This window comes from Trachinotus anak, unplaced genomic scaffold (genome assembly GCF_046630095.1).
Source record: "Trachinotus anak isolate AG129_WGS33_773 ecotype Australia unplaced genomic scaffold, CSIRO_AGI_Tana_v1 ptg000004l, whole genome shotgun sequence".
Lineage (NCBI taxonomy): Eukaryota > Metazoa > Chordata > Actinopteri > Carangiformes > Carangidae > Trachinotus > Trachinotus anak.
The window spans coordinates 17,930,005-17,953,759 of record NW_027273855.1 but is presented as its reverse complement, the minus strand read 5'-3'; the positions used below and the strand labels follow the sequence as shown (position 1 = coordinate 17,953,759).

Below are 23,755 nucleotides of genomic sequence, written 5' to 3'. Positions count from 1 at the left end.
GTGCTACATGGTTGACGTGTATAGAACATGTAGAGTTGTTCATACCATTTGTGCGCATGTTTTTCTAGGAACAGACATTTTCTACTCAGCCATGATGATATTCTATATGTGGCTCACATGTAGGATTCATTACATTTGAAGCAGATGGAGAAGGCTGCAGGTGGTCGGACATAAAGCTGATAACATGAGCTTCATTGCAAGTAAGATGTGTTTGTGTTTTTTCTATATTTTTCTTTACCTGCGTTTGTCCATTTTATGCTATTTTATACTGATTATTGATAAATTTCAGTGAGAAATATTGTACTTTTGCACCACTATATTTATTTGACTCGTTACTTTTCAGATTCATATCATTCATATAGAATATGATCAACGAAGAAGTTGTGATTACGGTATACCCAGCAGTATGAAAAGTTGTGATTAATCCCAACTTTACCAGCTACAACATGAAAGTGTTGTGCACGTAAATGCATAAGATATTATAATCCAAAAATAAAAGAGAGTACTTTTAAATGTGTGTGCTTTTACTGCTTTCACTTGTACCAGAGTATTTTTACACTGTTGAACTGATGCTTTTACATGAGTAAAAGATCTGTGTACCTTTTCCACCACAGCAAATACTGTAAGTACAACTCCTGTGTTCAAAATGTTACTTAAATAAAAGTTCAAGTATTTTCAGGAAGAGTAAAAGTACTTTTTATGCAGAAGGATGGCCCCTGAGTGAGTGTTATGTTATAATACATCATATTATTCAACTAAAAATATGTTTGTTTAAATGTTGGGTTGTATCTGGTGAAGATGAAGCAAATGTGCACAACTTTCTATACAGTTGGATCATTGAGTCTGTAACAGTGCTACATATTTTATAAACTGATCACATACTTTGTGTTGAAAATCTTAATCTGTCAAATAAATGTAATGGAGCAGAAGTAAAAAGTAGAATACAATGGAAGTACTCAGGTAAAAGTTGCATTTTGGTACAGGGCAAGAGTAAGGGTACTCAGGGACTATTCACACCTGCCTATGAAAAATCTTAAAGAATATGAGACATTATTTTAAACTTGTCATTGTCATTGTATACAGTGGATCAAATCGTCTCCACCTCAACCATCTGCAAGGTTAAAATGCTGCTTACATATTAATGCGTCAGCGGTAATAATCCAATAATATATTGCATAACACTACAACACTGACATGAGCCATTTGTTCTGCATTATGAGTACTTTTACCTTTATTTATTTTGCATTTACTTCAATACTTTTGCTTAAAAAGAAATAAAATCTCAAATATAGAGTTTTAAACTGGTGTAAACTTTTATTTAAGTAAAGGCTGTGCATACTAACTCTACCACTGGAGTCATTAGAAATCTCTAGTGCTTACTGTTTCTAATAGTGTGCTTCTACGTCACAGTCTGATTTCAACCAAAGGTGTTAAGCATAGCTGTGTTCTAGTCGGTGATGGACAGACCTGCATATTTGCGACCTTGTCCATGAGTATTGAAACTCTATGTCCTTCCAGGCAACGGAAGACATAACTCACTGCTGCTGTCACTGCCAATATCCTAATTTGCTATTACTCAGGGATTACCACCAAACAGAGAGAGAGAGAGAGAGAGAGAGAGAGAGAGAGAGAGAGAGAGAGAGAGAGAGAGAGAGTGGTAAGCCCATACTTAGCCAGAGACTGACCTGAAAAGTGCTGGCCCTCACTCCCTCTCTGCTTTTTTATTTCCATAACTGAAAAAAAAGAAAAAGAAATAAAACAAAAAAACAAACAATACTGACACGAAACATAGAAATGCAGTATATTGTAATTTTAGTCCTAGTTTGGGGCCACAGAAAGACTATGTTGACATTTCATTAGACAATCTTAGGACTTGGGCCAGTGTCGTGCAGTCCCAGACAGCCATTATGTAAGAAATGGCAAAGTTAAGACAACACACTCACTAAATTAAATGACAGGTTACGGCCATGAAGATCTCTTTATGGGATTGTCTTTAAACGAGAGGGGTTCAGCTGCCAGCCACTTTCCCCCAAATTTCCACTCTCATGTCATGCAAATACCAGGCTGAAGATGCCTATAAAGTTTCCTAAACACAGATCGCTGCTCAACCTTATCAACCAGGAATTCTGTTTATCTTCTTGCTCTGCATGGAGTCTCCTCTTGGAAGTGCGTGATAGTCAGATGTTTACACTTAACATAGCCACGGTAATATGGGATTAAGCCTTATATGCTCCCTTGAAGTATTAGCAGCCCGGACACAGACAGGCAAGTGAGCAGTGGTCTTATTAGTCAGCTTTGACAGCAGGCTTTATTAGAAAGCTGAATCAATAAGCTGAGTCTGGCCCTTGCTTACACAAATCACCAAAACAAAGCATCCCTAGCTGCAGCACATGTGATCTGAGTGGATTTATTCATCAGATAAATGTCTTATTGTTCATATTATCCTTCATCGTGTCTCTATCTTGTCCGTATGTTTGTGTACAATCAAATGCTCCACCTGTGGTGAGTCACAAGGTTGCCAGTAGAGAACACAGGCAGCCCTGCAGAGAGATACAAGCAGCGTCTGCATGTGAGACAGGATTACACTGTTACCATGTGACTGGTCTGCCCTTAGACAGACCTCTAACAAAAGACGGGCTAAATCTATCCAGGACAACAACCTCTGGCCCTGAACTCTTTTCAGTGTAAACAATCAGGCGCTTTTCCGTGAGTAGATGTGGCAAACCTGCTGCACGAGTGACACATCGTGACCTCGGGGTTATAAGTGCCTGTGTTTGTAAGACTTTTTTTGGATTTTGTGTTTTAATAGCCTACACAGATTTAAAATATTAGTCACTCTATGGAGTTATGATATCAGATATTTGCGCACAGAAAGTTTTACTAACAACGCAGATCAAAACAATGGACAAGAAACATGCGAAAAAGCTTCTCTGTTAATTTGCTGATATTTTCACTTTCTTGTTCTACATCTTTTCTGTCGCATACTGACCCTTTGTCTGCTGTTCTCCTTTTCTGCTCCCAAAAGTACCTTCTACTGTTTCTTTTTCCTTTCTTTTTTTTTTTTTGCCTGACAAGCTGTAACGTTGTCATTGTTAGTGATACACTATTGTCATTGTGTGTCTGCTGCCAGTAGTGTAGCATAAACATCTCCCTGTGCTTCTGCAGCCTCAGCCCCTCTCCGCTTTCAACACATGCATCCATAATGATTATTAGCATTCATAATATATTTAAGAAAATCCGCACAATCTGAAAACTCAGCATGTTTCAGTCCTCTTTTCTAAACAAAATGTAATGTAATATTACTGTATAAAGCTTTCACATTGAGGTTGAAAATTATTTCTCTTACAGTTTTTAGGACTTCATTATACCCAGAATATAAGACAAAGGCTGAGAGCCATCTTGCTCTGGCACCTACACTGAGGAAGGATATCTGTATTTCACAATAAAAAACCTGAGATGAATTAAGATGAATTAGTTTCCAACAAGTACTAGCCCAGTCTGATTTATTTTTTCTTTTTTTTCCTTTTTTTTATAGGACCATTAATACATCAAAGTATAAAAAATCTTTAGTTAGATACTCTAGAACCATATAATTCTACGTTCATGAAATGAACTCCAAACATGATTAATGCCTGTGAACTAAGGTTATTAATTGTGTTATATAATTGTTATAAACACAACTGCGATACTGGTGAGGTTTTTCCTGCAGTCATGCCTGCTATTGTAATTTGATACAAGTTAGATAAAGCTCTCGCTCCCCTTTGTGTGTTCAGCTACTTTAGATTCAAGGATGTTTTTCGCACAGTTACAAACAGTGAGCGTCCAAACTTGCATTTTTTTTTTTTTCATTCACTTTCCTGTTTCCTGGCCATTTCACCCTCAGGCATCAGAAAGCAGTTGTCCTGCTGACAGAGCTTTTGTTCTCTGCAGGGTGAAACCATCACTGAAACTCAAGGGGACTTAGTGGCGACCGACACAAACTGTTGCTTCTGAGGCCAATGAGAAAATATGCAAGTAAATGAATAAAGCATAAGAATAAAGAACAAAAACATTCTTTTCTTCCCTGTAATATTTCCTTCATAAAATTGCACAATACTTGGCTTAATTTCTGGTTCAATATAAAAACAGCTCCCTTGGTCTGATATGTCTCAACATTACATGCCTTCACTTTCTGTTTTTGAATCAATAACATTGTTAAAGTTGATCTTGAAGAATTATTCTCTCTGCATAGTAAAAGCAGGAGTGTCACTGTTAACAATAGAGAATGACTCACCTATAGACAAACTTCACCTGCAATACATGACATACAAACACGTGGCTGCACCATCTGTTTGCCTTGGCTGGTGCTCTGGATTAAGTATACTGAACTACAGTGAACTACACGCACAGGTCTTCCAGACATGTGCTCCATTGGCATAGATTATAAATGTTATAAACTGTTATTAAGATCAACTTTTGGTCTGCCAGGTAGTGAAAGCTGACTTTGACTGGTTAGACCATTTGACCAAGAGTCTGTAGCTATGCTAGCAGCAGTGTGAGGGTATTCTTAGACATAGTAGTGCTTTGAGCGACATGCAAATATCAGCACTATAACTATGCAAAATAGATGAAAAGCAGGGGTCAGCAAATTCATCCGGGCTAACTTTTTCAGCACTGTCCAGCAGTGGGAGGACAACATAGCTTTATAGGGACAGTGAAATGCAGACCTGTATATATCAGGAACACCCGAAGAGAATTTCATTCCAACTTCCACTTAGACTCAAAGATGAACTGATGGTGAAAGGTCAAAGTGATCTATGTATTATTAGTGATCTATAAAACATTTGTAAATTATTTACTAACCATTAATAAATCCATTGAATACAGCTACTTTCAAGTAAGACACCATTTATACAGGGTTTTCAAACTGTAATTACCTCCACCAAGGAGAGTATGTTTTTGCCCATGTCTGAGTTGCTGTTGAAAGGCCTGTGGCATTGTGGCGAATTTTGAAGTTTCGCCATGAAACAGGAAGTTGCTATAACTCAAGCACACATTGTCCAAACTGCCCCAGACTTTATATGTTTTTAAGAGTCCTGTCCTGAAGACATCTACATGCCAATATTCAGTTATATTCATTGTCCCCCCTTGTGGCAACAGGAAATTTAACATTTTATAATTTGATGTGCTCATCCTAGCAGGTCGACCACACCCACCTTAAACTTTGTCAGAAAATACTTAACACCTCAATGATGCCTCACTGTGAAAATGTGCCTGTGTTTCAATTCATTAATAATGTCATTATAAATGTTGGTTAACCATTGATAAGTGCTTCTGGTTTTATACTTTATAATAAGTCAGCAGGTTTGTGGTTATAAATGTTAGTAATGACATTAATAAAGGGTCTTCTCAATTTCTCATGAGCCATCAGCAAAATTTAGTCAGTCACCTGCAATTAGCTCAGTTGTAAATGTTAAGCAGTTTATAAATGCATTTTGGCCCATATATCATTCAGCACTTTACAAAGGGTAGGTGGCCAAACATAATCAATGAAAGAGATAGAAAAGTTCTCATTAACAATAACTGATCTAAATGACGTATTAAACATTAACCATGAATCTGTTTATTCCAGCTTATAAACCCCTTATGAACTGTGCCTTTTCAGAAGATGGTGGCATATCTTAAATGAGTTTTATCAGTGTATTAGACTTTCACATTGAACATATGTGAGAAATGTTCACTGTGCTTTTGCATGTCGCCGTCAAACGTTGCATGCGTACACGCAAAAAGCCCTCAGAACATACTGTGAGTGCTCATTGATTTTTGCCGGTCATTATCAGTCAAGAGGGGCTGTGAGAGAATCAGGTGAAGGGCGGATTGAGGGCGACTGTCGCTTTAAGAAGTTGTTGCATGAAGAAGCTGGTGATTTTCCACTCAAACTGATATTAAACGCGCACCAGCTCATAGAAACGATGATCTCAGAGAAATAGATGCGATTGTTTAACTCAAGAGCAAGGAACAACAGGCTGCTTAGAAAAACACTGAGAAGACAGGCAACCCGGCATCTTCTTTACATATCAAGTCAGTAAATGATCATGTTGTTTATTTTAAAACTGCAAGATAAGATGTGATGGAAAACTATAATATGAGCTTTTAAACTGTGTTTTTAAGGTAGTTGATTTTTTTTTTTTTTTTTTTTACTTGACTTTATTTTGACATTTCATTTGTCAGCGTTTTGATGTTGAACTGCACACATGCAGATTCATTTTATTCTCCGATATAAACTGGCTACACTTGCTATTTTTCTTGATAACATGATGCTGCGTCCTAATTGTTTCCTCGTTGCTTCCGCTATAGAGAGAGGGGAATCCTGCGTTTTCACCCCGCTTTAACAACAGCTTCGGTAAACACGCTTTCAGTTATAAAACCACGCAGCTTTGGCCTTTGAACCCGGTTTCCTGTGTTTAGAATTGATAAGACCTTGTTTCTGTTTGATCATTTTTTGGAGGGCTGCTGCGATGCATTCAGGTGCGTTCGGGCATCGCAGTGACGTGTCCGGGGGAAAAACATGTTTATTGTTTCTTGCAGGCTCCAAGTGCACCTCTGCTGTCTACACCCTACTGAATGAATGGGTGGATGAACGGGTGAGTGAATGAATGTCTGTTAGAGGAGAGTCTGCTGAAGTAGGTCTGATGAACTAAGACGTTTACTAGCTTATATCTTGTGCTTACTGGCACATACTTAACCTACTTCCTCTGTCTCCGCCCCGTACAGTGTATGATTGATTGACGTATGTCCTTTAACAAACCCAATCCGCCCTCTCAGCAGGATAAAAGCTAATGTCCACCTCCACCTTTTTTAGCTGCTAGATCTGAGAATAAAGTTCCTAAACTGGGTCTGGGAGGAGTTTCCTGCAAAATAAGGAGGGGCTTATTAAGATCACAGCTGTGCCTTCTATTGATTGTGAAAACATGTCTTTCCCAGTTCATGGTTTAATATTTTTGTGTAAAATTAGGTCATAATATTAAAAAAAACAGAAACATTTGGGCATATTTTTCTATTGTAGTTTATCCATTGTATTCAGACTGTAAGCTTAGTTTAACAATTAATAACTTAAACTTGTTCAAACCGTATGACATCTATAGTTTTTATGCTAAATTAGGAGATAATAATGTTTGATTGTCTTTCTTGCACTGAAAGACAATGGATACAACATACAGTATCCATTCATCACAATGCAAGCATCGATTTTAAAGCCAAGGCACACAATAAATCCTATACAAAAAAAAAAAAAAAAGAGTAGTTTGAAGGTGGATAATGTAGCTGTAGCTGCAATTTGCAAAATTATAGATCCGGCCTGACAGTATAATGTCGGCTTTGTTCAACAATAACCAAACACACAGAGTTCAGAGGGTTTCTGTGAGCTGTCTATGTTATAAGCAAACAAACACAAGGGGTTCCATTTTATTAAAGGGAACGGTTCGATCTTTTGCTTTCTTTCTATCTCCTGCTGTGTCGGTTAAAAGTTACATAACCAAAACAGTACACAGAGCAACCAAAATATGGCCTAGTGCAGAGCTAAGGGGTGTGAAAGGTGTGTGTTTGTGTGTGTGTGCACGTGTTTGTGTATGTGTGCTGCTTGTCATCGGATGATCCTTGTCCCCATTTCACTATCTAAATCCTGCAGAGGAATGTATTGGTTTTTAATTGACTCTTGAATGCCAGACTTTGTCGGGCCATTGTGATCGTTCGGAGTATTGAATGGTGTCTAAACGAACCATAGACAAGCAGAGGAGACATATTACCTTATTAGGCATTGTTATAAGCTGATACTGTACTGGTTTACATTTCCCAGATAACAAACCACATGTCACAAGAGAACGGAGGACAGGGATTCACAGTGTCCCGCATACCACAAATTATCACAGCATAGTCATGAATAAAAATAGTTTTCACACAAAGATGCTTGGAAGTGGCGTGGTAATGTTATGAGGGCCTTGTTATGAAACCATGCTTCATATTTTAGTGCTGTTTAAGTGTGTGCTAAAAAAAGAAAAGGCAGTACAATCTCTATTCTGCCTTAAGCCCATCCATTTGTACCAGATCATAATTCAAGACCAACCCCCAGTATTGGACCAGCCCAGCCTTTCTCTTCCACTGACTTGTTCTCTGTGTCTCTAACATGAATAAGGAGTGTTGTGTGCTTGTGTGACACACGCTCATCCCCACCACTTGGCTGTGTGTATGTTTGTGGGCAGGGAGTAGTGGGAAGTGGAAATTTACAGTCTCCCACGTTGGTACCTGAGTTGTCTGTCACAGCGAGGCTGTGTCCAATCTCCACTTTGGATTTAATTGTCTTTAGCCATGGGGGCGGGCCCTGCTGTCAGCTCCACTTCTTGTGACCCGTGTCGGCATAAAGGCATTCAGTACAGAGGAATGGTGACAGCTGAGAGACAGGAACTCTATACATAGTCGCAGCCATGAAGGAAATGTAAGTTTTCTGAATTGCTTTGGAGACTTGATTTTTCAGCATTTGCATGTGTTTGGTGAAGTTTGTTCTGCATAAAAATTGTCAAATCAAAAGCAGATGAGTGCTTCAGTTGATGTAGTGGGACATGCTATGTGTGTTTAAAGGTTAAATAAATAGAGAAAGAGCTACAAATAGATTTTATTGTTGTGAAGAAGAAAGAGCCAGTGATTCCAATTGAACATCAACGAGGGTTTTAGCATAACTCATGTGCCGATATTTTTTTTTTTTTTTTTTTTTTCTTTTAATAAGGTTAAGGAATTTCTGGTGAAGTATGTCTGGGTTATATCTCAAGGACAGTTTGCCTTAAATCTTATCTGAAGGGCAGGCAGCCTCCGAACAACACGCAGCCAGGTGAAAGCATACGCTGAGCAGACAAGAGTAGAAGAGAGAGAGAGAGGGGATAAAGAGAGAGAGAGAGAGAGAGAGAGAGAGAGAGAGAGAGACAGGATGAGAAACAGAATGGGCAAGAACTGATCCAGTTATGTAAGGAGGAGGTTTGAGAATGGAAAGTGGTTCAAGTTGACTTGTCATGCATAACAGGAAGAGAGAAATCCTAGAAAATGATGGGACGCTGTGTGCACACAGGGGGATTGAGGAGTTGTTGTTCAAGCGTTGATTAAGTGAGGAGACACATAGTTCCCAGTAGGAATGTGAGAGGTTTCAGAGCCGTCTTCTTCATCTAGTTGTTGGCAGAAATGCCCATTCCTGAGAGGCGACCGCTGCTATTATCACTGTGATGATTGTTATTTATTCTTAGGTCGTTATTACTGCCCTTTTTTTTTTTTTTTTTTTTTTAATCTTCGACTTGTTAGTAGTGTAGTTGTACACTTTGTTTTCTACAAAGACAAAACTCAGGTTAATATTTTGGGGGCTTGACACTTTTCTGTACAAACTGTTCTTTTATATCGGCATCTGAATTTATTTTGTGGCCCTCAAGAGTTAACGGGAAGTATCTGAGGTTGCTCCGACTGTTTCTTCTCTTAAAAAAAGAGGAAACTTCTCCTGCTAGCATTACAGATAATATCACAATGTGCAATTAATTATAGCTTTCTCATTGTTCCTCTTTTGTTCTGAATTGTATGCCAACTGGGAGATTAAACCACATTCAGTCTTGACATGTCTTACATACTTATATCCTGCTCTAGGGTTTCTTCTCCCGTCTTTGGCTCATGTAGGGAAATAGGACACCTTGGTCTGTAAAAACAAATCCTGTCTTTCTTGGAAAGATGGTTTACAGTGTAAACACTTTGCGAACTTAAGCTGTTGTATCGTCTTAAGAGCAGCCAGGGCTTTGGGAATGCAGTGGGATATCTTCCTGTCTAAATTTGGATTACAGTGGTCTGACTCGTTGCTAATACGGTAGCAGAAGAGAAAGCTAAAAGCGAAACTTTCCTTCAGGTTCAGGCGTGGTCTTAAAGGCGTGTAACATTCCCTTCCTTTTCCTTCAGTGACAATGTGCCCTGCTCGGAGCTAAGAGATCCACCCTGAGACACACAGTAAAGTTGGAAAACAGGAATAGCTAATAAAAAAAAAAAACAAATGTGAATATGCAGATGCTGTCCCCAGGTGATTTTCTTGCACCTTGGGTTCTTTAGTTGAAAAATTTGCAGTATGAAGTTTTTACTTTTATACATACTCTCCCTGTTTGGGAGAATACCAAGGCCTTATACATATGTTTACATTTATTTTTCATTTTCTAATTTGATTTTGCTCCATGTTTCAGTGTAAATCAGCTCCCCCAACATTTCTCCCGTCTAAATGACCTCCATGCTTCAGTCGTTCAGATTAGCAAGATTAGCAGCATAGTACTGTATATCATGTACTCACACAGCACGCTGTAACGCAATCAGGAGACGGCATTAGCTCCCTAATGCTCCTCTCTATCTGTGTCTTATCCCTCTCACCTCTGTCTCTCTTTCTCTCTTTGTCTCTGCCTCTCTCCATCAATGTGTCCTTTTCCTTTTTGCCGTCCGCAGCATGGCACAGAAAGAGAAGCTCCAATGCCTGAAGGACTTTCACAAGGACACCCTGAAACCTTCACCAGGGAAGAGCCCAGGCACGCGGCCCGAGGACGAGGCCGAAGGCAAGGTCCCTCAGAGGGAGAAGTGGGCGAGTAAGCTCGACTTTGTCCTGTCTGTGGCCGGAGGCTTTGTCGGATTAGGAAATGTCTGGCGGTTCCCTTACCTTTGTTATAAAAATGGTGGAGGTAGGCAGAACGAATACAACAGATACCAAAGTCAAAACATGTTGAGATGATTGTAGCAAGAAGAGTTGATTCCTGTGTCCATCTTCCAGGTGCGTTTCTCATCCCTTACTTCATCTTCCTGTTCGGGGGTGGCCTGCCTGTGTTCTTCCTGGAGGTTGCACTGGGCCAGTACACCTCTGAGGGAGGGATCACCTGCTGGGCCAAGCTCTGCCCCATCTTCACTGGTGGGTCAAAACACAAAGACATGTACTAACACACAGACATAAAGATAAAGATTCTGCATCACAGCATCTCCCCTGACAAGATCATTTAATATTTAATGCTGAGTAAAAGCTTCATTTGTCCGAACGAGGACTCTGCCCTGATTTTCTTCCTCTTTCAGTTCAATATTCATTATTCAGACATTATGTTGTGCTGAGGCCATCAACAACAACAACCCCCCCCCCACCCCTCCTCCTAGTGTAAAAGTCTTACTTCATTAGGCTGGTTTGTGTTGTGTAAACTACATTAAACAGCAAAGTGAAGCAGGAGCTGAATGTTGAGAGCAGTGAACATGGAAAACCATGGAGGATCAATAATATTAGTATACTCTAGTACCACGGTGACCCTGAGGTGGCACCTTTACATACATGCACACACATTTACATAAACATAAATATACAAATCCTAGAAATACAAACTCCAAAACATAAAGAATAATGGATTGATGAGTTCTTGGTTGCCATGGAAACAGCAAAAATAAATAAATAAATAAATAAAATAAATTCAAGTTGCCTAGCAATGGGTACAGTCTCATGCAGCAGGTCTGCATGAAAATACCATGATCATCTTTGTTGACATGGATCTGCAGTGTGGTTCCACTTGTGTTCTTTAAGCTTACAGGATATTATAAATATTTTATGTCCTTGGTGACAGTGTTGTCAGGGTGGGGCTCGCTCACCGGCCTCTAGACTTGAGATCACCATGAGTTACTGATACTCTAAGACAAGCCAAGGGCCTCTCATTGCTGTTTGGTGCAGCCCCCCTACCTTTGAGTGACAGCTGTGGACAAGCACTGAAGCACCGCTCCCTCGGCAGCTGCCGCGACGCCCTTACTCATGTTCACGCGAGTAACGTCACATGAAAAGAGAGGAAACTGTTGCGGCATCCGATCTCTAGCAGCTGCCGACAGCCTCCGCTATTCGAGGAACACTGAAGCTGCTGTCTGTCCATCTGGTGCGGTGTCTGGCACAGCAAACAGAGTCCACAAGTGGCTGCAAAACTGGCCAATCACAAATCTCCTCATTGTTCCTCCTGTTCCTCCTTCACATGTTTTTAATCACACAGTGAATGCATGACTCAACACACGCTGTAGACTACACACACACACACACACACCTGTCAGAGCACTGAGTTGTCTATCAGTTTGCATGTGGTATGTGGGAATGAGGAGGTGGGGGTGACAGAGATGATGAGTTTAAAAATACTCTGAAGCAGTGAAGGAGAACCGGGGATTTCTGTGTCCAGGTTCGTGGCAAAGTCATCTAAAAATAGCAAACAACACTAAGGACATTACAACAGTAGAGACAAGCTGGGGGGGTTGATTAAGAATTAGTTGTAATAGCCTCCTTTTTACGTTGCAGCAATTCCTCATCTCACTTAAGCAGTTTAATTGTTCTCCTTTAAAGAGTAATTTGACACCATCGAGTGGGCTCTACTGCACCTACAACCACACCCAACAGTGACGTCACACTTTACTGACACGCACTAGAGAGTCAGCTGCTGTTAATCAATATGGATCATATGTCTACATGTACATCAAAAGGTGTTGGATGTGTAAACAGGCTACTGTATGCTAACACGTTATCATATCAACCTAAGAGGTGTGTTCACTGCTTGTTTTTGCTGCCACCAACTGGTAAACAAAAATCTGCTGTTGCAGGTGAAAACAGAGGCATCACACAAGAGAAGGCTTATTTGTAAAATGTGTTGTATTTAAAAGGTTAGAAATCATAATGGCTGATATCTTGAGCTGATGTTGCAATCTTCCCTCTCGCTTTCTTGTCCCCAGGTATTGGCTACGCCTCTATCGTGATCGTATCTCTACTGAACGTCTACTACATCGTGATCTTGGCCTGGGGTCTCTACTACCTGTTTCAGTGCTTTCAGCCGGAGCTGCCCTGGGCAAAATGCAAGCAGCCGTGGAACACAGAGCACTGTGTGGAGGACACAGTCCGCAAGAACAAGACCCTTTGGCTGGCAGCCAATGTTACCAACTTTACCTCCCCCGTCACTGAGTTCTGGGAGTGAGTATTCACTGACAGCATGCCTAATCGATGCACGCACGCACGCACACACACACACACGTGCACACACGAATACACTAAAGTAACACTACCTTTTTTATCTTGTTTGCTTAAGCGTGTTTGTACAAGCACAATTCCTGCGAAAGCCAGTGTACTTTTAGTATTAGTGCTTTTAGTTCTCTCCCAGTTTATTATAAACTGTCTTTGCACTTCAACTTTTATATGTTCCATGCAGCTCAAAGTTTGACTTTAGTTGTCAAACTAAACTGAAATACCACCTGGAAAACCACAGTGGTTTTCATGCTTATTTGCGTAGTTGCGTGTTTGAATTTGATGACAATTCTTCACAACAAATGGCACTAAATTAGAAGTGTTTATGCAGCATCAGACACTTAAAGGCTCTGGCTTCAAAGCTTTTCCAAATAAATCTTCTCAACATTTTACTGTAGCGCACTCAGACTCTGGACAAGCAGCATAACAGCAATGAAAGGCCAGTTCACGTTACTGTTTGAGTTCCACGTTTATTACCCCCTTAATTAGTCTGTTGTTGTCATGGTCTGCCGTTGTCCCATGACCTGCCTCCTTGGGTGTGTTTGAAAATCTGCAGGATAACTTCTACTGGTTCAAGTCCCACAAACTGCCATTAACCTTTGCCTCTGTATCCCCTACAGACGCAATGTCCTGAGCATCTCCTCTGGGATCGAAGACATAGGGCCCCTGAAGTGGGACCTGGCCCTGTGTCTCCTAGCAGTATGGGTTATCTGCTTCTTCTGCATCTGGAAAGGAGTCAAGTCCACTGGGAAAGTGAGTGCTGAGGCGTATACACATCCTGTAGTTATTGTGTTGCCTGGAGGCTGTTTGGCCTTTACTCTTTACCCCAACAAGTTAGTGACAAAACACTGTTGCTCAGAGAAAACCCTCAGGCTTGGAAACAAGGTTGATTTAGTTGATTTAGAGACACAAGCCTCTGTGCTGTCCTGAAAGCTACTTCTTGGCCAGACATTCTGTCGGCTGTAAAGAGTTGACTGCCACTCCTTAGCTCTCTCCCCCTCTCTGTTTCTGCTAGAGGGACTGAATCTGGGCCTGAGCCAACAGGAGGAACTGTGTGAGGAAAATGATTAACCCTATTAAGAACTATTTGTGGGATTAGTTCCATATTTAACACAGGGTCCATTGCTGTGAAAGTGTTGCTTTAAAAGGATCACCCGTAATGTTTAACCAGATAGCAGTGTATTCAGCGTTTGTGACTGCTTCATGCTTTACTGGGCATGCACGCCATCTCAAACCCCCATCATGACTTCTGTGTGCAGTCCGCTTCACTGTTCACAGATCAGGGCATAACAAGAACAGTGTTCCTTTTGTCCGGCAGTTGGAAAAAATATGAGTAAGAGATGAGAGATTAAAAGAGAAGTAGTGTTTATTCCAATATATCTCAAGGTTGATGAGTCATATGTCTATAACTGTTGTTTAGTATTTTGGCTAATAATTCCTTTGTCTTGTCTAGGTGGTGTACATAACAGCCACTTTTCCCTTTGTGATGCTGATTGTGCTGTTGGTTCGTGGTGTGACCCTGCCTGGGGCATCTGAAGGGATCAAATTTTACCTTTACCCCGACCTGACTCGCCTACAGGATCCAGAGGTATGGTCGAAAACTCTTCACCTGTTTTCACTGTTACAGCCCCCGATGCTTACTCCCCCCTCGTATCTTAGACATTATCATATCTGTCTGCAGGTATTAAAGGAATAGTTGGACATTTTGGAAAATACATTTATTTGTTTTCTTGCTGAGAGTTAGATGGGAAGATTTATGCAACTCCGGTCTTAAATATGAAGCTACAGCTTGTAGCCTTTTAGCTTAGCTTGGCATTAAGATTGGAAAACAGTGTGGCTCTGTTTAAAAACAACAAAAATTGCACCTACCATCTCCATGTTGTACCATATGGACAAGAGAGCGAAAGCAGTCTTCCCATCCAACTCTCAGAATCTAGTTAAATTACTGTAGTGTATGATGAACTGTGTGTGATGAACTGATTAGATTTTGTTTGTAAAAGGTCAAAGGTCTAGATCACTTATGATAAAATACACTTGATACCACTGTAAAATTATGTCAAAGCTTTCACTACATATATTATCTGGACAGACATGGTTTCTAACTGTAACCTGACTGGTTGAGGGAGATATATACCAAGAAATATCACTTGTACTTCTGATAAGCTGACAGTCAGGAGCTGATGATAAAATTTCCAAAACACACATCCTAACAGGCTGATGTTATCTCATCTGGAAACCTCTGTGAAAATGTAAAAATCAGAGCACCTCTTCCTCTTTCTCCTCAGGTGTGGATCGATGCAGGAACTCAGATTTTCTTCTCCTATGCCATTTGCCTGGGAGCCATGACGTCATTGGGGAGCTACAACAAATACAAATACAACTGCTACAGGTGAGTTGTGTTTCTCCTGGGGGGAGTGGGACTGTGGTAGTGACAGCAACTCGTGTCAGAGACGGTTGCGTGAAAAAAAAAAAAAAAATGGGAACTTCGGTTCCACCTGTGTTCATTAACAACCTCCATGACATATGTGTGACATAGGGACTGTTTGCTGCTGGGAGGCCTCAACAGCGGTACCAGTTTTGTGTCTGGCTTCGCAATATTTTCCGTCCTGGGCTTCATGGCACAAGAACAAGGGGTGGACATTGCCGATGTGGCAGAGTCAGGTACGAGGGTCCAAGGTGATAGCAGCAGTGATGGTGGGCGCTGTTGCCAAAAAAAAAAAAAAAAAGGCAATTGGACACGTAGCAGTAAAATATAAATGATGGAAAAAAAAAATGAAAGTAGTTTTAAGTCTCGGAAACGATGATGCTGAAATGTAGAGGTATCGGCAATTGCACACTCCTTGAATTAAAGCTTCAAAGAAACAGAATTGTAACTTCAGTGTGAAATACAGTATGTTCCACCTTTTTGGGGACAGATTACATCGCATTGGGGATGTAATCTGAAGTGCTGTGTGCTTTAACTACACAATGAACTGCGATGTTGCAGAGCTCCTGTACTGGGCCATCATCACTATTACAGGTGCTCAATGGCACCAGGTGTCCTCATGTGCCACATCCAACCTGCTCATCCAATTTAGTAGCTTTTTAGCATCTTTTTGACCAGGAGACATTGGTAAGAAGATTGGCACCCTTCTGTATGTACTCTACTGTATGTGCACTGGCACCTTGAAGTGATATTTCTACACTGCACTGTAAGCCCAGTTCTGTTAACAAGCCGTGGATCTCCTGAGCGAGGTGGGCGCCACCGGTTCTGTTTCTGCCTTCCTTTATACTCTATGTGGACTTTGAAGGAGATGCATCTTCTTTCAGCATGCTCGCTCTGTTCAGTTAAACTTAAACTCTTGCTATCTTTAAGACTGCATCTTGAAAATGATCATGTGAAAGCAAACTACAATTGTATGACAGTGACAGTTATTCTGTGATGGACAAAGACACACACTGAATGTACATACATATTCCATCATATATGAAAACACAAAACCGAAATTCCTAAATTCAAACATATTTCTTTCTTCATTTTTTTTCACAGCTGTTCAATTGTTATGATCATTGGCTTTGTGTCTCATGCTCTTATTGTATCCTGTTGGAATTGGTTCATCTGCTTTATCTAGATAAGATTAGATTCCACTTAATTGTTATTGCACAGTAGAACAAAATACAGGTTAGCACCTTACAAGACGGTGTGAACAGTAGCAAAAGTGCATTGAGAGATATACAAAGATGACCTAATGTACAGAAAGAATAATAGACCAGTGGGGTAGAGTAGGAAAAGGAATGTAACTGTGATATGTACAAAACAATATACAAAATGTAAAGCTGCTTTATTTCTGTATGCGCAGAACCAGTGGTCTGGTTATGCTGTAGATGTTGTTATTTGTCCTGCAAGTAAACAAACACGCAGGACACCTGCAGCATGAGAAAACCCTGTAACCAAAGAATCAACACTCCAGTCAAAGTTAAATTTATCACGTCTTTTAACTGTCGGCCAAATTAGATCATATTTCCTGTGAATTATTGTAAGTGTCAGACCTCCCTCAGCTTCTCTAGCTCAGTCTTTACATGATTTTTTCCGATCCGCTTACAGTATGTCGTCCAAGCTGAAATCAGATAGAAATGTTAATTCTGTCCTCTGCCCCTTGTCCCCATCCCCACTCTGTTCTCCTTACAGGTCCCGGTTTGGCCTTCATCGCCTACCCTAAAGCTGTGTCCATGATGCCGCTGCCAACGCTCTGGGCCGTCCTCTTCTTTATCATGCTGCTGCTTCTGGGCCTCGACAGCCAGGTCAGTACTCTCACCATGACTCTGCTGTCAAGCCTTGTACAGAATAGTTGTTTGGTGGAGTGCCCATTAATTTCACACTGACACCTCCCAGGTCCCCCGGGTTAGTTGGCTCCTGCCACCCCCAATGTGTAAAAGACATTTGTGTCTTCTCTGATCCATATTTCATGTCTCCAAGGTATCAGTTAACTGACAGACAAGTAATGCAGTCTGTTCCCACAATGGCATTTTACTACCACACTTGACTGTGTTGCACTGTGTGAGGATTATAGCCCCTTAAATGCTCTGTAATGCTGCAAATCAAGGTTTTAGAAATTGACAGACATTTGGTTAGAAGAAGTCATCGTGATAGCTTGCCTAGCATTGATAGGAGGCAGAGCTTTGATTAAGAAAAGATAATCTAAGTAGACAAAGCAGAAGTGTACACTGGAGGGATTCTCCAGCTATATCACATTTCCTGCCTCTAAGTGTAATTCTACTCTTGTGCTAACTCAGTCCTGCACATGGCTGGCAACGCATCTCAGCAAACTGTGAGAACTGGCCAATACTCTAAATTTGAGCACATGTAAATAGTTGTGCAAGTGTGGCCAGTGACAGTGTGTGTGTGCGTGCGTGCGTGCGTGTGTGGGTGGGTGGGGGCATTTTTTACGACCATAAATTTCATGCAGATTTGTAGCCCTGAATGCCATATATTGTTAAACATCGCTCACACACACATGCCACTGTTATGTAAGGGGTTTTTGTTTGGTTTCCATACAACAAAGGAGCATGCCCTTGGTGCATTAAGACACTGTAATTTGATTTTCTTAATCAATCTGTTATGACATTATATCGCTCATGAGGCGACACAATAAAAAGAAAAAAGGGAGCAAGAGGGAGTCGCAGACAGGGAGACAGAGACAGTGTTTTCACCGTTGTTTTGTTTCTGTTGTGTCTTAGTAGCAACAAGCCAGTGTTGCAGAGAAGCCTTGTTTAAATTCCCATTACTGCCCAACAAAGACAGCTCTCATTCTCTAATCACTGGTTTGCAGAGGGGGAAAAAAAGAGCAGCATGCACACAGGAAGAGACACTGATTGTTTTTTTTGTTTTTGTTTTTCTCTGAGAACTTAATAGTTGCTTTTGTCCCCACAGTTTGTTGAAGTGGAAGGACAGATCACCTCTATAGTGGATCTGTATCCATCTCTCCTCAGGAAGGGTTACCGACGAGAGATCTTTATAGCTGTGATGTGTTTCATGAGCTATCTCCTGGGACTCGCCATGGTAACGAAAGTAAGTTCACCGACAGTCTCATTCATCGGGCCTCTGCGCTCTCACTTCTGCCGCTCATCCTGTTTAGAAAAGGAAAAGAGACTCGGTGCATTCGGATCAGCAGCAGAGATAACGCCACAGACTTTCCACTTGCCTGTTGGCTGCTGCATTGTTACAACCAAATATGGCTTCCTACCACATTCGCCACTCACATCCTGTGTGTCTGAATGGAACAAGCTGGAATGCTGTTTTCCGTTTAGCAGTTAACTGTTCTTCAATGACGTCTCGGCACCTGTTGAACTCTGCCTCTATTGGTAGAGTGCCAGCATTCTTGTGTACTGCTTTCAACACCCCAACTCTGCTTTAATGCCTCCCTCTATGACTCTCTTTCTTTCCACACACACACCAGAGAGATAATTAATCCAGTTTTCTGCCTTTTCTTTTTTTTAGGGTGGGATGTATGTGTTTCAACTCTTTGACTACTATGCAGCCAGTGGTGTGTGCCTTTTGTGGGTTGCATTCTTTGAATGCATTGCTGTAGCCTGGGTTTATGGTAAGTGGAAACAACTCCGTGTGATAGGTTTCTGTAGTATGTGTCGTTTTTCAAAGTAATGATCCTGAAGAGTTGGGAAAAAAAGGCACAAATGATCTCTGTGGTGGTAAACAAAGGTGCCCTTGTGGTCCTTTCCACATCAGTACTAAATAAGTTAAACTGCATGCAGGGGTGTGGTGTGGAGGGTGGGGGGGTTTACTAGATTGTGATTGGCTAGCTGCGGTTCCCACCCACCAGATTAAACCCTACCATTATTAATGAAGGAAGAATATTCAACCTAATGAGAAAAACCTAATTTGAATGAAATCAATGCATCTCTCTGTTATAAATTAGTCTGCGTGAAGCCATCAGGTTCTTTTAATTACTATAAATCGATCATCTGACATCATTCAGCAACCACTGTATCTATTATACACATATAAAGGCCCTGCTATTCCAAATATTGTCTGCTTATCGTCAGTGATCATTCCTCTGTGGTTGAATCACACAGATGACACAGGGTCTTACGAATGAACAGGATTTTCTTCCAAAGATAGAATAGTTTTGGATATCTTACATGACAGATTCATGTATTTTGGTCGGTCTCTGCTTTTCTCACTGGTTTGAAATGTGGGTATATCAGTTGTAGGTGTATTTGCCATTGTTTCTAGGCCACTGTCAATCAACTGCTCAAACCACACCCACACTGTCCTAATGAGTTTTTTAAGTGTTGAGCTCATGATAAATGATAACTAAGAATGCTTTTTATTGTCTTTTACTTAAAATGCTGGTTGGCTATAAAAAGTCACAGACCCAGTGTCCAAATGACAAAGGACTTAACTGCTAGCTAGTTAACTTTAGTTTAGTTTTAGTTGATCAATCAGCGGTAAATGAGCCACAGGTAGCCTAGCAGGCTAACTTTCGTCTGTCGTCCCTGACCAGATGTTAAAAGAAACTAAAAACTGCATGAAACAACATACGGATAACATGTACAAAGGAGCATGATAACAGCATCAGATACATGTAAAGTACAGAAAACACACCCCACTAAACAATGCAATAAAACACACAGTTCACTACAATCAACACAGAGGAACCATAAATAATGACCCAGTAAGCTAGTTTTAACTGACAAAGCCAAGACTGCAGTAAACAGCATATGGTACGTGGCCTAGTGGAAATATGTGCTGCAGTTTATGGCAGACAACAGCGATAAAGGGCTCATAAACGTGCTAGTTTCCAGTGTTGGATATGAAGGTCATTCTCCAACAGAAAACAATAACATGTGTACCAAAGAGACTGACGATAACTTATCCTACAATAATCATTCCTCTGACTAACAAATAAGGAAGCACTCGTGTAATTCTTTATTCTCTTTGTGTTGGGTAGGAGTTGATAATTTCTATGACGGAGTTGAGGATATGATTGGCTACAGACCAAACGCATGGATGAAATGGAGCTGGACCATAATCACTCCTGTCCTCTGCATGGTGAGAGATCAGAGTCATTTTATTGTGTCGGAGGGTTGGGAGATACTGTTGCTGATGACATGTGACAAATGTTGATAGCTGAACTTTCAAGGTCACAGGGAGGCGTACGACTTGTACAAAAAGCAGCATGTGTTTATTTTCTAGGGCTGCTTTGTCTTCTCCCTGGTGAAGTACAAGCCCTTGACCTATAACAAGGTGTATGAGTACCCTGACTGGGCCATCGGTCTGGGCTGGTTTTTGGCCCTGTCCTCCATGATCTGCATCCCAATGGTGATGGTCATCAAGATCTTACAGTCTGAGGGACCCCTGATCGAGGTGAGCTGACACAACCCTTCAGTGCTTTTAAAGGAGTACTTGGCATTTTGCTCAATACGCTTATTTGTTTTCTTGTCGAGAGTAAGATAAGACGAGCAATACCACTCACATTTACTACAATTATTTACTGCTGGCTGTGCAACAAATTACCCCTCATGGATAACAAAGATTACCTTGAACCTTGAACCTCATGTCTTTACACTTAATAGAAGGCTAGCGCCAAGAGATGATTACCTTAGCTTAGCATAAAGACCTGTAAAGACCTGAAACAGAGAGAAACAGCTAGCCTGGCTCTGTCCCAATCATAAAAAATCACTTACTACAAACAAAGAGAACACAGTTAAGTGCAACATTGTAATTATTAGACAACAAATGTAACCCGCCGGTCTTTACAGTAGCTGCAACCAGGCTAGCTGTTCCCCCCTGCTTCCAGTTTTTATGCTAAGCTAAGATAATCTGCTGTTGATTACAGACATGATATCCTGAAATATGTTGCTCAGTTTCAAATTATCATGACTTCAATCATGTAACATGTTCACAAAAACAGATGTAATACATGTTGAATTCTGAAGTATGCCATTTTAAATGTGATAACTGTCGCTTTGAGCCCTAAACTGCCTCAGCTACTGATGATCATTAGTCTAATCGCTCATCTCCTTCCCGCAGAGGATCAAAGCGGTGGCAGCCCCGGCGAAGTCAGGCGTGAGCTCTCGCCCGAAAGAGTACAACTTGAAGGGCAGTGAGCTGACACAGCCCCTGGACCCAAACGGGAACAATGGCTTGATCAAGCCCACCCACACCATTGTAGAAACAATGATGTGAGCGCTCTCTGTGAGAGGAATAAGATTGATGTGCTTTCTGTGTTATTATCATATTTGCTAACTTTGATAATGGTAGGTTTACATTGTCCAGTATATTCACGTTAGAGATACTCTGGTTTGATTTCTATGAAGAGAGTTATATATTATTGTTGTAATTTTTTTTTTCTCTTGTAATTTTTTTTTCTTCATTTTTTACTATATATTGTTGATGTTACAATTGTTGTTGCTGTAGTTGGCACTGATCTCAGTTTAGGCAGTATTTTGAGATAGAACATGTTCATTGTTTACTACCTTTCTGTTGATTCCTGGAGAGATGAGGAATTTGCTTTTTTTTTTTTTTTTTGGCATAATAGAAGAAAAGATGAAATTCTCAATTAAATTAATAAATTCTAAACAAGTAATTAACCATGCAAAAGGTAGAAAACATCTAAACACCCTCACATGATTGTGGAAGTCACGTTGACTAAGATAACTTCTAATCTATTTTTGTTGTTTTATATCCCGCAGTGAAAGTGAATGTACCTCCGCTAGCGGCGGAAGTGAGCCACCCACGTCTCTCAGAGTACATATCCATAATATCTTAAGTGGCAAAATGCATTGTATAGAGTTAGTTTAGCTTGACATCCTGAAAGTAACAAGCTCAACAAGGCCTTGGCCAAATACGGTGAGAAATGCATTGATAAGAAGATACATCCTCAAAAACAGTGAAGAAGAAAAAACAGTTAAGGAAGAGGAAGAAAGGAGAAATGGGAAGTGGCATTTTTAGAGTATTTGTACACTGCCTGTGTGACTACCATAGTCAGTCCCAGTGCATTTATTGAAACCTCTCTTTGCACTTTATATGTCGTTTCACCTTTATTGTAGTATTTGTTTTTATTGTTGCAGGGTATTGCAGTTACATTTGCAACACGTTTCAGGAGGAAATATTTTTAGCTTCTAACTTTTTGATATTGTAAACTTTGATATACAGTATCTAGTTGTCTCCATGCTAAGACAGTGAAGAGTAAAAATCTGATGTTAACTATTCTGATTCATAATTAGTAGTCGGACCTGTGAGAACATCACTTAAAGTAAAAACAGTACTCTTTTTTTCTACACACCCTGACAGCTCTCTCCATTGTGCTCATTTCAGTAGCAGAACTACCACTGGACTCTAGTTTATAATGTTCACTTTAGACATTTGTATGTAGTATTTTAATTGTTTGTAAATCACATATGCCTTTTTGTAACAATTTTATACTGTACATCATGTGAACATCATCACTGATTAATTATTTTACTGAAAACTCAGCAATTTCTTTTCTAAATATTGATTACATTGTGAGCCTGGATTACATTTTTCAGTGTGCAATATTCATTGAAGCAATGGCATTCTCTGCTCATTCAAAAAGCATCGACAAAATTCAAACAACTCGTACAGTTAAAAGTCAGAAGGAATTGTTATGTTGAAGCATGTGCAGGAGTTACAGTACTGTGCTGCTTTGTCCATAAAAATCTCGTGCTACTTGGAAATTCAAGTGTACCAAAGTACTTTCGTCTCACAGTTGTCCCCATTGAGATGCACATTGCATCATTCTATAGAGATTACAAATAAACATCTTTTTCTTTGGATTTATGTGTGTTGATAATTATTTTCTTCTTTAAATATCTCTGAGGCATTTATATATAATTACATCTGTACGGTGATGCAGTAATAAAATTCAATACTATTGTCTTGCCATAGCATCAACTTTTATGATGCCTTTAATGACCTGTTTTGTTGAGACTGTTAACAGAGGTGTTAACATAACTATATATTTTAGCACTGAGGTTAGGGATGGTGTTGTGTAGCATATTGTAACTGTGAAATACGTTCTACTGCAAACTTTACACTGTCAGTTTTGCAGACTTGTGGTCTTCCACTGTACTTACATTTAAGTACCAGTGGAAACTATTGAGTACCTGATTCATACCATGAAATTACCCTGTAAATTATAGGCTATATTATGAAGTATTTCTAAAACAGTTTATTCTAACCAT

General features: G+C 40.3%; 1 protein-coding gene across 2 annotated transcripts; it reads left to right on the top strand.

Annotated features, from left to right (window-relative positions):
- The first annotated feature begins 5,905 nt into the window (after nt 1-5,905).
- LOC139620715 (sodium- and chloride-dependent taurine transporter-like) lies at nt 5,906-23,347 on the top strand. 2 transcript variants are annotated; one of them, XM_071476519.1, is made up of 14 exons: nt 5,906-6,060; nt 10,486-10,715; nt 10,805-10,939; nt 12,766-13,000; nt 13,672-13,804; nt 14,505-14,639; nt 15,337-15,440; nt 15,588-15,712; nt 17,220-17,332; nt 18,462-18,599; nt 19,029-19,131; nt 20,500-20,600; nt 20,745-20,915; nt 21,582-23,347. In XM_071476519.1, exons 2-14 carry the CDS (start codon nt 10,487-10,489, stop codon nt 21,735-21,737), a joined length of 1,878 nt encoding a protein of 625 aa, XP_071332620.1. In that variant the 5' UTR covers nt 5,906-6,060; nt 10,486; the 3' UTR covers nt 21,738-23,347. The 2 variants fall into 2 exon arrangements, with proteins under 2 accessions (XP_071332620.1, XP_071332618.1); XM_071476517.1 differs by lacking the exon at nt 5,906-6,060 and adding an exon at nt 8,164-8,470.
- The last annotated feature ends 408 nt before the right edge of the window (nt 23,348-23,755 follow it).

Coding starts and splice junctions, on each gene's coding strand:
- LOC139620715 (XM_071476517.1), top strand. Junction 20,601..20,744: donor TCACTCCTGTCCTCTGCATG/GTGAGAGATCAG, acceptor TTTATTTTCTAG/GGCTGCTTTGTCTTCTCCCT. Junction 20,916..21,581: donor CTGAGGGACCCCTGATCGAG/GTGAGCTGACAC, acceptor TCCTTCCCGCAG/AGGATCAAAGCGGTGGCAGC.